Source organism: Dipodomys merriami, unplaced genomic scaffold, assembly GCF_024711535.1.
Source record: "Dipodomys merriami isolate MVZ:Mamm:240054 unplaced genomic scaffold, mDipMer1.0.p SCAF_60, whole genome shotgun sequence".
Classification (NCBI taxonomy): Eukaryota; Metazoa; Chordata; class Mammalia; order Rodentia; family Heteromyidae; genus Dipodomys; species Dipodomys merriami.
Genome location: NW_027206180.1, coordinates 1,537,563 through 1,551,890, shown reverse-complemented (window position 1 = coordinate 1,551,890; position 14,328 = coordinate 1,537,563). Strand labels below are relative to the sequence as shown.

Sequence of the window (14,328 nt, the reverse complement as noted above, 5' to 3'; positions counted from 1 at the left end):
TAAGTCCCAGGGTCAGCAAGGGCTACCCTCCTGCCAGCTCAAGGACACTGGGCCCTGGCTGTGTGGAGCGTGGGGATGGGTTACAGACCCTGGAGTCAGGGCTGTCCGGGTTCAAATCCCAGCAAGACCACCGTGTGGCTATTTTACAACAACAAGTCTTATCCCCCAAATTGGCCATCATAATGACTCAGCCTGTCATTCATAAATCCAGCAAGGTGTGGGGCATTCTGGGACCCTCCCCATCCCAACCAATCCCCAGCATGTCGGCCCAGGCACACAGAGGGCTGGGAGAGACGGACAGGCCAGAAACCTTCCGGCAGGACCAAGGACCGTAATACTTTGCAGGTCTTGTTTTTGGTTCTGGCCTGGGGCTAGCCTCAGACCGCAGTTCTTCTAGTGATGCATTCTAGGTAGCTGGGATGATAAAGTAAAACACCTTCTCAGCTTCTTTGTTGTGGTGGTGGAGGGGGGCAGAGGTCTCATTTTTGCCTGAGCTGCCTTGAACTGCAATCCTCCCAACTCTACCTCCCGAGTGGCCGGGTTTACAAGCTTGCGCCACTGCGTCTGGCCTTGTAATAGTGAGAGCACACCGACAGCTGTTTTAGGAGACCCATGGCGCAGGGGTTGGGCTTTGCCAGACTGTTCTCAGCCATTCGTCTCCACAGCACCTAGCAGGGGCGCCCAGTCCAGAGTTAGACGCATGCAACATGACGCGCAGCTGTTTATATCATATCCTAATTCAGGTAACACGAGCTACTGGCCAGCACTGATTCCAAACGCACCCTCCAAATAAGCCAGAACGTGCAGCCCCACCTCTAGCCCTTCACAAGCAAGGAGGACGAGAAGGATCCCAGAGAACCCCTCGCCAAGGGCCTAGTTCTTGCCACACCGTGTTCCCGTGACCAGCTTCTACCTGCAGCCCACACAGGAAAAGGAATCTGGATGGCTGGGTGTTGAATCCAATCATTCATTTGCTGTGTGACCCCAGGCATGGCTCTCAACCTCTCTGACTTCCACTCAAGACGGGAGCAGGGAGCCCAGGGTGCTCACCGGCCCCCCCCCCCCCCCGGGGAATGGGGTGGGAGGAGAAGCAGGGATCTGCCCACTGCCTGTGGCTCGGCTCTTCTCTGCCAGTGAAGAATTCAAACCCGTCCAAGGAAATCAGGAACCTGAGCTGAGCAGAGGCCCAGATGCCGTGCCAAGCACTGGGCAGGCTCGGGTTACGGAAAACAAGTGGAAACCGCAGGCCCGCTGGCCTCCGCGTGGAACGCATTTGGGAGGCAGAGAGCTGCCACCATAAAACGGGCCTCGGCCGGGGAGGTAGCTCCGCCCCGGCCAGGCCACTGTCCCGGTGGCTGGGATGGAGAATCCACCTCCAGACCTGGAAGCAGGACACTGTGTGACCTGGGACCCATCACCTCCCTTCTCTGAGCTTCAACTACCATACACCCCCAGAGGATGGCTCTACAGAGGGTTTAGACCTAAGCAGCTCCCTACTCTCACTCCAATATGAGAAACAGTGAGAGCAGTATTGGGGAGCAGCCCTGAGCACATTGCTAACTTGATTTTACACGTGTGTGTGTGTGTGTGTGTGTGTGTGTGTGTGTGTGTGTGTGTGTGTGTGTGTCCAGTCCTGGGGCTTGAACTTCTTGCTCAAGGCTAGCTCTCTGTCACTTGAGCTACAGCGCCACTTCCATCCAGCCTTTTGGTCGTAATTGGAGATAAGAATCTCGTGAACTTTCCTGCCTGGGCTGGCTTCGAACTGCAATACTCAGAGAACTCAATCTCCTTGAGTAGCTAGGATTACAGGCATGAGCCACCAACACCTGGCTGCTATTATCTTCTTTTGTGTGTGTGGTGCTAGGGTTGGAACCAAGGGCCTCACAACAGCTAAGCGAGTGATCTGCTACTGAGCTACACCTGCCGCTCCTGGGGTCATTATCAGACTCTCACATGGAGCCAGGTTCAGGTCTGAACAGGGAAATGAGATCTCTTCCAGGAGAGAGGCGGGAGACAGATGAATGTTCCATACCGCACTGCCAATGAACCTGGCATACAGCAGGTGCTGGGGAAATGCTGGGCATTTCCATGACACGCAGCCCCGGGTCACACGGCTTGCTAGGGGGCCTACGCAGCTTCCTGATAGTGCTGGCTCCTGGCAATGCCTCTGAGTTATCCATCCACACAAAGGCCCAGCATTCTGTGTGCCTTGCAGGAGCGACCAACTTCCCCTCCCTCCCTCCCTCCCCACCAAGACAGAGAAGTCTCAGCTCAGCGCGATGATAGCACATGGACAGAGCCTATTCAGCAAAGCCCCCAGAAGCCCAGCCTATCCCAAGGCCAGGCGTCAGATCCCCCTGGATCCAGCAAAGATGGGAGTCCCAGCACAGAATGCATGCTGGGGTGCCAAGGCCCAGGCCCTGCTCCGAGCACCTCCCATGGGCCTGGCCCCTCCAATGGGGCCACAAGCAGAGACAAAGGGGCCCAGGAAAGCAAGCACGCCCTGGACAGGTTTCCACATTTCCAACTGAGGCCAAGGGCTGACACAGACAGACTAACAGAGGCCATCAAAACGTGCCCCGCCCTCCCTGTTTACCGCCTGGGCCCAGAGTTCTGCTCAGGGACGCCCAGCAGCCTTGGGAGGTAAACACAACACAATTTGACCTTGGAGCAAACCCAAGGTCAAAGAGCTCCCAAAACTTCTCCAAAGTCACACAGTCCCAAACTCTCCATCCTTGTCACTTCAGACTCCCGAGGGCTGAGATTACAGGCGTATACCATTGCTCTAGGCTAACATTTGCACAACATCAGAGCTTCTCACCACCCCTAACTGAGCAGGAAACTACGGTGGAAACACCTAATGGCGCAGCGAGCCAGCACAGCACTGACGCCAACAGTAACTTGCACTCAGTTCCCATCACCGCCGAACCAAGCTCCAAAAAACTCCACAAGTTAAAATAGAAAATCACTTGCTTACAGTTCTGTGGTAGGAAGTCTGGTCTAGGTGTTCCTGTGGTCTTCCTGGAGGCTCCAAGCGGGAACACGGCATCTTGGCTTTTCCAGACAAGGCCTAATGGCCCCAGAGCTCTTCTTCCTTCCGGCCCTACTTCATTCAGTGGGGTTCTTCTTCCTTCCTCTTTCACGCCTGGGCCTTCTTATAAGGCACCTCGTGGTCCAATCATTGGGCACAACTGGGTAATCCCATGACATCAGCCAAGTCCCTTTTACCACGTAAACAAGCATAGCTGCAGGTTGGAAGGATTTAGCAGCTCTACACTGTACTATCCAGACCCCAGGTGCTAGGTGTAGCCCACGTGCCCTGTGCTTTTGCACTTCTCACACTCAGATATAGCCACACAAATCACCTGGCTATCTTGTTAGACTACAGGCTCCCATTCGGGTCTGGCTTTCTAACAAGCACCCAGGTGATGCCAATAATAGTGATCCAGAGCCATTTTGAACAGCAAAGAACTAGAAGGAGATGGGGAAATGCTTTTAGGCAAAAGACTCCACAGGAAAGATTTCTGCCTTGCAGGCCTTACCAGTAGTCTCTGATCACTTAACTCAGCCCCAATGTATAGCAAAAAGCCCCAAAGAAAGAGTGTGAGCTCATTTATAAGGCTGAATTTTGAATTGCAGGTAATCTGCCTAGGTCTAGAAATCCTGTTATTATTTTGACTATCCTTGACCATTTAAAAATGTAAGAACTGGGCAAGGACCATGGTTCAAGTGGCAGAGCACCTGCCTAGAAAGTGTGAGTTCCTGTGTTCAATCCTCAGTATCATTGTATCCCGTCCTTCCTCCCCCAATAAAGCAAAACCCACTTTGAGTTCACAGTCCAGGCCAAACCAGTCCCTCAAATCTAGCCCTGGAACCCCAGCTTGTGGGCCCCTGTTCCAATACAGCTGTACAGAACATTCCTCTTCTACTTTGTGCTACTTACCATCCCTTTCTTTTAGAATGGGGCCTAGTATCAGCAGCAGATCAAACGTATTGGTTGAATGAAAGCAAATCATCTCAGCCTTTGAAACTGTGTCACCAAGGGGGTGATGGACTCTTTCATAGAGGAGGAGTTTAAGAGAATACTTTCTCTGGATTCACTGATGGGAAAACAAGCCTAAAAATGTGCTGTAGCACGGCTCAGAGAAGGAAAAAAACCACTCTGGTGTTGCTGAGCAGCCTGAGGCTCCGCCCCTAAGCAAGGCGAACACGCCCCCAAACAACCAGAAGCCCCACCCCTAAGCAGTGTTACACTACCTCCAAGTGGCTACAGGCCACGCCCCACTGTCCTGAGGCCACGCCCCTAAGGACCAGTAGGCTACACCCCACCCCCCACCCCCCACCTCTAACCAGGCCTTACAAGCTCTCATTGGCGATGAAAAGTAAGAGTAAATTCTCCTCTTTGTTTATTGGGAACACAGACACCACGGCACAACTAACCTGAGCAACCAGGCACCAGCTCTACTGGCTGGGTGGAGGTCAGAGGATGCTGGCAAAGCTGCTTCTAGTCAGCAGGTCAGGGCCTGAGCAAGCCGATTCCCTTCAGGGGCCAGTGTTCGATCATAAACATGTGAAACGGGTGGAGTTGAGACCACAGGCGCCAAATTGCCACTTCTGCTATTAAGGACAGCTATCTAGTTTCATGACTTTTTTTTTTGCTGGTCCTGAGGCTTGAACTCAGAGCCTGAGTTCTGTCCCTGAACCTCTCTGTGCTCAAGGCTAAGGCTCTACCGTGTGAGCCACAGCACCACTTCTGGCTTTTTCTGACTAGTTTATTGGAGATAAGAATCTCATGTACTTTCCTGCCTGGGCCTGGCTTCGAACTGTGATCCTCACATTTCAGCCTCCTCAGTAGCTCAGATTATAGGTATGAGCCCCCGGTGGCCGGCATTTCATGACGTCTGAAAGCTGTCAGTGACCAAGACAATTCCTAAGAGACCCACTGTGACCTGAAAGTCAGGAGAGAACTAACTGCCCACCCCAGGACCATTGCCCATGCTGTCTCTGTGATTCGTTAGCTCCTCCTGTGACTTCCCTATAGCATGCTGCCCTTCCCTGGTCACACTGCACTGTCACATTTACTTAACTGATCAATATCTGTGTATTTGTTTATTGGTTTCCTGCCTAACCAATGACCATAAAAATTACCTAAACTTGGGTACCAGAGATTTCTCTTGAGTTCCCTTGGCAGAGCTGGCTTCTCATCAGGTGCTGGGTGACAGCCCGGTGCGCACCCCCCGCCTCAGGTGCTGGGGTCGGCTGGCAGTCCTTGGCTCTCCCCGGAATGAGATCATAGATTGCCACGATGTCTGCGCACTGACACGTGGCCTTTCCTTCTGCATCCTGCGTCTCCCTCCTCCCTCTCTGTTCTCTTACAAGGACACCTGGATAATCTTCAGATCCTTAATTCCAATCACATCTGCAAAGTCCCTGTTTCCTCATAACAATGTGCCCACAGCTGGCTGGAGGCAGGACTTGAATGTATCTTTGTGAGGGGGCAGATGTTTGATCCTCTCGAATTAGAAGGCTAGAGAGCAGTCCACCCTCTCTGGTCATGCCCTGCCTCCTCCCCCCCCAACCTGCCACACTACGCACTCAGTATGACAAGCTTTGTCCATTTTGTATGAGGGATAGCTAGTTCAGAAAAGTTGGCGGATACCCAAGATCAGATAGAGCCAGGATCTGGACCTCCTTGCCGTTCTGCTGAACTTTTCACTAAAGTGGACCGGAAGCTGGCACAGCCCACCAGCCCTGCCCCTCCCGTGGTGAGCACACACTGGAAAAAGCCAGGCTGGGCTGGAAGTGTTAAACCACCTGCCACCAGTCCACTGTCCTGGTGCTAGGACCAGTTACTTTGGCTCAGAAGTTCCAAGGCTATTCCACGAGGTCTGAAAAGATGAGTACAGGTCACAAAAACCCACTGGTGAAAGCGTGACGCTGATGGCTTGTGCCTGCCTGTAACCCAAGCTGCTCAGAAACCTGAGATCTGAGCATCAGAGTTTGAAGCCAGCCTGCGCAGGAAAGTCTGTGAGACTCTTATCTCCAATTAAAGCCAGAAGTGGAGCTGGGGCTCAAGTGGAGCTCCAGCCTAGAGTAAAAAACTCAGGGACAATGCTCTGGCCTTGAGTTCAAGCACCAGTACAAGCCGAAAAGAAAGAAATGCGTTGATAGTGTTTCCTGTGGAGGACACCACGGTCAGCAAAAAGAGGCCCATTGTGAGCAAGCGGTCAACTCCTGTACTTCAAGCCTACTGAGCGCCCAGTAGAGAAACTCAGGCTGTTTTGTTAAGAAAAATGATCACCCAAGGCCAATTCTCCAACACTGTCACCAAACTCGACAAAAACCAAGGTGGCCACTTGCTCAGCCCCTGGCTTCTGGACTTCATGAAGTATGAGATGTCTCCTTCACATGCTTTTCCCACCTGAAGCCCCCCGCCCCATGCACCCTACACACTGCTGCTTGCCCAGCTTGCTCCCCCCATAAGACAGGTGCTCAAACTGTGCTAGTGTCTTACAACCACTTTGTAAAGTCAGTGCTCTGTCTTCTTTCCACATCTCTCCAGGGCCAGATGCTGGAGACACCTGGGAAAGAGGTCCTGGGCCTGGTATTTCATTAAAAACCACTTCCCAGAGTGTGACAGCTTAGTAACAGAAGCCTAAGAATATGGCTAGCCAGAAAACCACTGTATTTGTTAGCTAGTGCTGGGTAACAAATGAGACCAATAATGTAGCAACAGAAAAAATATGCTAATTCTCTCACCATTTTTGTGGGTCAGTTCTATGGCTCCTTTGGCTCAGATCTTGCAGTCAAGATGTCCTCCAGGTCTGCTGTTGTCTAAGGAGTCCAGTGGGGGTGGACCTTCTTCCATGAGGCGGTTGACTGAGGGCCTCTAGTCCTTGGTAGCTATTTACTAGGTCTATGTTCCTTGCCATGTGGGCCTGACAGGGGTGAGTGGGGGATCTGGCAGCCTATAACATGGTAGCCTCCTTCCCCCAGAGCAAGAGAGGGCACCCAGGCTAAAAACCTACCTTCTCTTTGCAAACTAATCTCAGAAATGTCATCCTATTATTTTGTCATTTTTCTCTTGGTTAGATGAAAGTTACTAAGATTGGCCCACATTCAAGGGGTGTGTTGTCACTTCACAAGAAGTGAAACCCAGGAAGCAGTGATAAATGGTGGAGGCCATCCTAGAGGCTCCTTATCTCAGCCTCCTTTTCCAGACTCCCTTGCAGCTAGATGTGACCATGAGACTGAAGTTGTAGCCAATACACTATAAGCAGAAGTATTGGGCTGCACTTTTGTGAAAGGATTTTAAAAGATGAGATAAAATGTTGTTGTTCTCCTTCTCCTTCAGCTCAAGGCGAGCACTCTTGAACCACAGCACCACGTCCTGTTTTCTGGTGGTTTATTGGAGATGAGTCTCACAGACTTTCCTCCTCCTCCTCCTCCTCCTCCTCCTCCTCCTCCTCCTCCTCCTCCTCCTCCTCCTCCTCCTCCTTCTCCTCTTCCTCCTCCTCCCCCCTCCTCCCCTCCCCCTCCTCCTCCCCCTCCTCCTCCTCCTTCCTTCCTTCCTTCCTCCTCCTCCATCTTCCTTCCTCCTTCCTTCCTTCCTCCTCCTCCTTCTTCCTTCCTCCTCCTTCTTCTTCCTTCCTCCTCCTTTTTTGTACTGAGGAACATAATGGTTGGTTGGAGCTGTGGCAGCCACCTGTGACCATGAGGTGATCTTGGAATGGAAGTTAGTTCCAGAAGGCTGACTTCAGATTGCCTGCTTTGGCAGTCATATATGAGTTTTAAACCATCATATTCAGAGTTCTGTTGACAGCTGACACTCACTGAACACATGGGAGTATAATTACCCCATATTCAGAGAAGAAAACTCTAAGGTTTATAGCTACCTAGAATTTATCCCAGGTCAAAAGCAAGTCAGTGTGTGAGGCAGGGCTGGACTTCCAGTATGTTTCTTTACAAATCGTATCACTCTTCCACTGCTTCCAAAGATCTTGAGTATGCATGCATGTATGCATGCCTATGGATGTGCTTGTGTGGCCGCTCATTGGGATCTGCTGGTCACATTCCACACAGTTCTATGGGATGTTGAACAGAATGAATGAATGACACTATGATGGCAGCCTGGCAAACAAATGGTCCCATTTCTAGGACATGATGCAGACCACAGCTGCCACTTACCATGCTGTCTAGCCACAGGCCCTTCTGTTGCACATAGTGGCCTGTTTTCTTAGTCATGTGACCTCTGTGGAAGGAACGGGAATTGAGCTTTGGCCTGTGTGTCACCTCCTGGCGGGTGCAGGGAAGGGCCCTTTGTGTTTCCAAGATACGAAAGCTACAAACCTATCTTTCTGCTCTGCGTCCCTCTGGCCATGGTAGTAAAGTCATGGTGTTGCTTGAGCTGTTCTGAGGTTCAGTGGCTTTTCTCCTCCCTCTCTTTCTAGAGTTGGGGAGCAGAGAAGAGGGACCGAAGCTCCTAGAGTCTCAGCTGGAACTGTGTTCCCCCTGTTTGCTTGCAGAAGTGAGCTGTTTCTCAGCAAATTAGTCTATTTTTCTGCAGCAGAGCTGGCCGCCCCATGCCAAGGTTTCTTGCCGCAAATAGAACGTCTGGAAGGATCTTCTGGTTTCCTCCGGCCTTGCAGCTTCACATTCCATCCAACTTCCTTCCCGAGCCCCGAAAGGAAATGGCTGGACCGTCTTCTGTTCCATTGCTGTGACTGGCACCCCTGGAGACCCTTTTGAAGGGAGGGAGGGAGAGGGTTCCATGGGCGGCAGCTCTGCCCCACCCTTCAGCTCTGGCCTCTGGCACAGCTCTCCACCACCAGCCACCAAGAAGAGCCAGTGTGCCAGGCTACATCCCAGCCACGGCAACGAGAGGCCCATCCAGAGTGAAATGCCCAAATAAAATACCCGAAGTTGCCATTGTTGCCCCTGTCCCCTCATTTTCAAATGGCTCTGGCCTCCATCTGTCACTGGAGATAGGACCTGGGAGTCTATCACCTAAATGTCACAGGCAGGGCGACATTCAACTGAGACGCGGACGAGGGGACATCTGGTGGAGACACATCTAAAACCAATTCATTCCTTAGCACTGAAAACAGGTGGAAGAAGAAAAGGATCGTTCGGTAGTTTGCCAGGGATGTGCCAAGCCTACAAGAGCCACCAGTGGTTTGTAGGGGTGTACAGTTAAAAGATGCCAAGTTTTTGGAGACACTCCCAGCTCCCATGTTATGTGAGTGCAGGAGGGAAGGCCATGCAGAGCCCAGACCTGGCACTTGGGCTGGGGTTGCCTCTCAGCATTGCCCTTTCGCAAGCTGTGTCCCTCTGGATGTTTCTGAGCTGCTTTAAGCTTTCACCTTCCCTCCTGGGGGAAGGAGGTGAGAAGACCGTGAACCTCTCAGTCTGAATGCCAATGCTATGCAAGCACCAGTCCCCTGACCAGAAAGAAAGAGTGACATTTTCCCACCATGGCCCAAGTTATCCAAAGCAAAGATGTTATCCATTTCCAAGATGGTGACTCTTCGCATTAACAAGGGGTGAAAGGACATTTCCCTTGGATTGTTGCCCGGCCCACACACATTTGGGCACAAACAAGGATGGGTTGTTTCCTGAGCCTCCCAAACCTGCCTGGGCACCAGAATCCCCCGGGGTGTGGGGGGGTGTTCGCAGACGGCTGGGCTCCAGCCCCAGGGCTGTGACTCAGTGCCACCGGAGAGGGGCCTAGCACGTGCTTCTGACTAGGGCTCACCTGCTGCTGGTGGTGCCAGGCTCCAAGCTCACTCTGGGAACAAGGAGTTTCAAAGATGGGGGTAAGGGGATGGGGCGGGGGGTGGAGGGTGGGGCTGTTTGGAGCCTCTCTGCCCAGCTCTTCTCTGGCTTTTAAATCTTTGATTTTGTTGTTGTGATTGTTGAGACACAGCGTCTTTACATAGCCCCGAACTCAACATCATCCTGCCTCAGCTTCCTCAATGCTGAGAGTACAGGTGTGCACTACCATGCCCGACTGATTTTAACTGTACTTGTTTATAGGAAATAGTGGGATGTTCAAGGTAGACAATGATCAATCAGGTAACTGGCATTTCCATCTTCATTCCCTTGATCTGTAAACCTTGGATGGAGCTCTCTCTCAGCTCTACCCACGGTATGTAAGGAGTGGAGGCCAGCCATCCTCTGGCGCTGTGAACACTGGGACTTCTCTGTAACTGGACTGACGAGCTGGATCCCCAGGTGGGTGACCTGCATGCTGTGACTCAGGACTTGTCCTCTCGGAGGTGTTTAGGAAAGGAACCTGGCTAAGCATTTCCAGCACCCAATGCTGTAATCCACCTCCAGAGGCCATCCCCTAGGACTTCATGGTTGCCCACAGCATCAAGAAAGGGTTGTGTGGCCAGGTGCCGGTAGCTCACACCTGTAATCCTAGCTACTCAGGAGGCTGAGAGCTGAGAATCACGATTCAAAGCCAGCCTGGGCAGGAAAGTCCGTGAAACTCTTATCTCCAATAAACACTCAGAAAACCAGAAGTGACGCTGTGGCTCAAGTAGTAGAGCCCTCGCCTTGAGCTGAAGAGCTGAGGGACAGCTCCCAGGCTCAGAGTTCAAACCCCATAACCGACAAAGAAAGAAAGAAAGAAAGGAAAGAAAGAAAGAAAGAAAGGAAAGAAAGAAAGAAAGAAAGAAAGAAAGAAAGAAAGAAAGAAAGAAAGAAAGAAAGAAAGAAAGAAAGAAAGAGTTGTGTGTATTTGGGTGGTCCTGGATTCCTGACAGCTGCAGGTGGAAGGAGGAAAAAGAAAAAGTGGGGGATGGGGGGAGCATATGGCCCCAACCTAGTACCTCAATTCTGGATATGTACAGTCATCTGGGCATATGACATGCCCAGCACTTGGGAGGCTCAGGAAGGAGGATTGTGATTCAAGGTCAGACTGAGCTACATGTGAGCTCCTTAGGGAGATACTATCTGAAAAACCAGCAAAAAGTAATATATATAAAAAAAAAAAATCTGGCCGGGCGCTGGTGGCTCATGCCTGTAATCCTAGCTACTCAGGAGGCTGAGATCTGAGGATCGCGGTTCAAAGCCAGCCCGGGCAGGAAAGACCGAGAGACTCCTATCTCCAATAAACCACCAGAAAACCGGAAATGGCGCTGTAGCTCAAGTGGTAGAGCGCTCGCCTTGAGCTGAAGAGCTGAGGGACAGCGCCCAGGCCCAGAGTTCAAGCCCCATGACCGACAAAAAAAAAAAAAAAAAAAAAAAAAAAAAAATCTGGAACCGGGTACCAGTGGCTCACACCTGTAATCCTAGCTACTCTGGAGGCTAAGAGCTGAAGATCACAGTTCAAAGCCAGCCCGCGCAGGAACTTCTGTGAGACTCTTATCTCCAATTAACCACTAGAAAACCAAAGTAGTACTGTGGCTCAAGTGGTACAGTGCTCACCTTGAGCTGAAGAGCTCAGGGATGGTGCCCAGGACCAGAGTTCAAGCCACACAACTGACAATAAACAAAAAACATAACGGAACAAAAATGTAATACACGCTTGTATGAGCCTCAAATACAATGGGCCACAGGCATAAAGTTTACCTTCAAATGGGAATAATTTGCTTCAGTGAAGTATGAAGGGCTCAGAGCAGAGTAAGCCCCAACACACAGTTCCCATGAGGATACAGTAAAAATACACAGGGGAGTGGAGCAGTAAGTGTATTTTCAGCTGGGTAAGGTTGCACATACCTGTAATCCCAGTTCTCAAGATGCTGAGGCAGGAAGATTCCAAGTCTGGAGGCCAGCCTGAGCCACACACTGAGACATTGTCTCCTAAACCAACTTACGTACCTAACCAAAGTCTAAAACAAGACAAAAGCCCTTACATTCCAAAAGCAAGGACTACCATTCCAGAAAGCAATCGGTTTCAAAATGGAAGGTTCTAAAAAGAGAGGTCCGTCAGTTTTCGAGTGAATGAAGTTATCTTAAAAGATTGAACTGTGCCGGGCGCTGGTGGCTCTCGCCTGTAATCCTAGCTACTCAGGAGGCTGAGATCTGAGGATCACGGTTCAAAGCCAGCCCGGGCAGGAGAGACCGTGAGACTCCTATCTCCAATAAACCACCAGAAAACTGGAAGTGGCGCTGTAGCTCAAGTAGTAGAGCGCTCGCCTTGAGCTGAAGAGCTGAGGGACAGCGCCCAGGCCCAGAGTTCAAGCCCCATGACCGACAAAAAAAAAAAAAAAGATTGAACTGTTTCTAATACTCACTGGTTCTCCAGGTTGAGAGAGATGGTTTGGCATGGTCCTTAGCAGTCACCAAATGTTGTTGCATTTTCTTTTTTTTTGGGTCTGGTTGTGGGGCCTGAACTCTGGGCCTGGGTGCTGTCCCTCAGCTCTTCAGCTCAAGGCTAGCACTCTACCACTTGAGCCACAGCGCCACTTCCGGCTTTTTTCTTTTTGCTTATGTGGTGCTGAGGAATCGAACCCAGGGCCTTGAGCATGCAAGGCAAGTGCTCTACCACTGAGCCACCTTCCCAGCCCTGTTGTTGCATTTTCTTCTTCTAACTGTGATCTTCAGATCTCAGCCTTCAGAGTAGCTAGACTAACAGATGGGAGTCACTGGAGCTGGGCTCAACCAATCATTTTTGTTGTTGGTGGTGGTGGTTTTTAAAACTACATTCCCAAAGCATTTGAACAGGAAAGCCTCTGCAGGTGTCGCTGGAATGCCCGGATGACGTATTAGATGAAGGAAGGAACCTCGACCGAGTCTCACACGAGACTAAAAAGATAATTCAGGATGAGATGCTAAAACTACAATGTTTCTGTAAGAAAATAAGTAAGCATGTTTTACCCCTCTATGGTTTCTTAGATGAGACATAGAAGGAAAAAAAAGACACAACAGACTGCACCAACATAGAATTTACGTAGTAAAGGGGTCTGCCAGGAATTCTATGAGGGGTGTGAGGGGTCCCCTCCCTCTCACCGCCTCCTGCACCGGTGTCTGACCTGGGAGGGGGGGGAGACAAAGTGAGGAGGGAAGAAAGAGTCCACGCACTCCCAGGCCCAGCAACTTCCCAGGTCTTCTCAGAGGTGAGACGCACCCCCGGCAGCCCTTCACTTATGACACAGAGCAAGGAAGACCCAGGGCTCTATGAAAATTTCTTTAATTTTATCTTTTGGAAATACACTTTTCATTTTTATTTTCACGATACAAAAATGTTCAATATCTAACGATGATCTACTGGAAGCAGACCTGCGGAAGGAGGTCCGGGATGTGCTGTTTTGCCTCGTGATGCTCACATCCAGGTTGGGGTTCACCATGGGGTTCACCTCCTTTCCTTCCTCCTTCCCCCATACTCCCTCTCTCTCTCTCTCTCCCTCTCTCTCTCCTGCTCTCTCTCTCTCTCTCTCTCTCTCTCTCTCTCTCTCTCTCTCTCTCTCTCTCTCTCTCTCTCTCACACACACACACACACACACACACACATTCCCTGTAGGGTAGGAAGCTCTGCTAGACATTGACAAACCACTAGATTTTCCTTCTTGAACCTCTCTCTCTCTCTCTCACACACACAATACACATATACACATTCTCATACACACACACATACACACACACATAGAGAAAAACACCAAGCAAGGATGAGCGGTGGAGAGTGTAGGGCACCCACTTAGAACAGCACCCACTTAGAACAGCACTGGGTGTTCACTGGACCGCTCCCATGAGAAGCTGGCACGGCCGGAGAGTAACGGTAATAAATATGTCCACAGGCCCAGGCCCATGCGGGCTCCCCCAGCGATCAACCCTGCACCCTTCCCATTGGAAACAAGCCTGATGGATGTTTTCAGGCAGCCGTGGTGGGATGCCGAGGCCCTCAGGAGCCATGTCCTTGGCCTCTGACCAGCCCACAAACAGGGATGGGAAGGTAAGCAGGAGGGAGCTCAGGCCTGAACCTGCGACCAAGACACTAGAAGTGGGCTCTGTTCTCGCACTAACCTGCAGGAAAGCTTCCCGGGAGCAGAAAATGATTAGCGGGTTAGTACAGGAATGCCCACGCTCATGACCGCCCACAGCTGTCCACAGTTAGTTTCGATTAAAAATGAGAGGGGGGGGGGGGGAGAAAAAAAAAAAGCAACAGCCACCAAAGTAAAAACCGGAGACACTCGTGGTTTTGCCTCTTCCACACCGTGGCTTTAGTGACACAATGTGGTATGGCTTCCCAGCGTGCCGGCGGCGGCTCCTGCTCGGGTCTCCGTTACCAGGTGTCCGGAACCTCGAAGAGCTTGGCCGGGCTGTCCGTGCAGCTCCCTGGAGGGGAAGGAAGCACCGCATGAGTGAGGGAGGGCGACCTGGGAG

General features: G+C 51.2%; 1 protein-coding gene across 1 annotated transcript in view; it reads right to left on the bottom strand.

Annotated features, from left to right (window-relative positions):
- Nucleotides 1-13,122: 13,122 nt before the first annotated feature.
- Nucleotides 13,123-14,328, bottom strand: part of Parn (poly(A)-specific ribonuclease) — a 94,752-nt gene continuing 93,546 nt past the window's right edge. Inside the window, exon 24 of the mRNA XM_070003444.1 lies at nucleotides 13,123-14,280. Within this exon, the coding sequence (XP_069859545.1) occupies nucleotides 14,228-14,280 (53 nt within the window). The 3' untranslated portion in view covers nucleotides 13,123-14,227. The remainder of the gene's footprint in view (nucleotides 14,281-14,328) is intronic.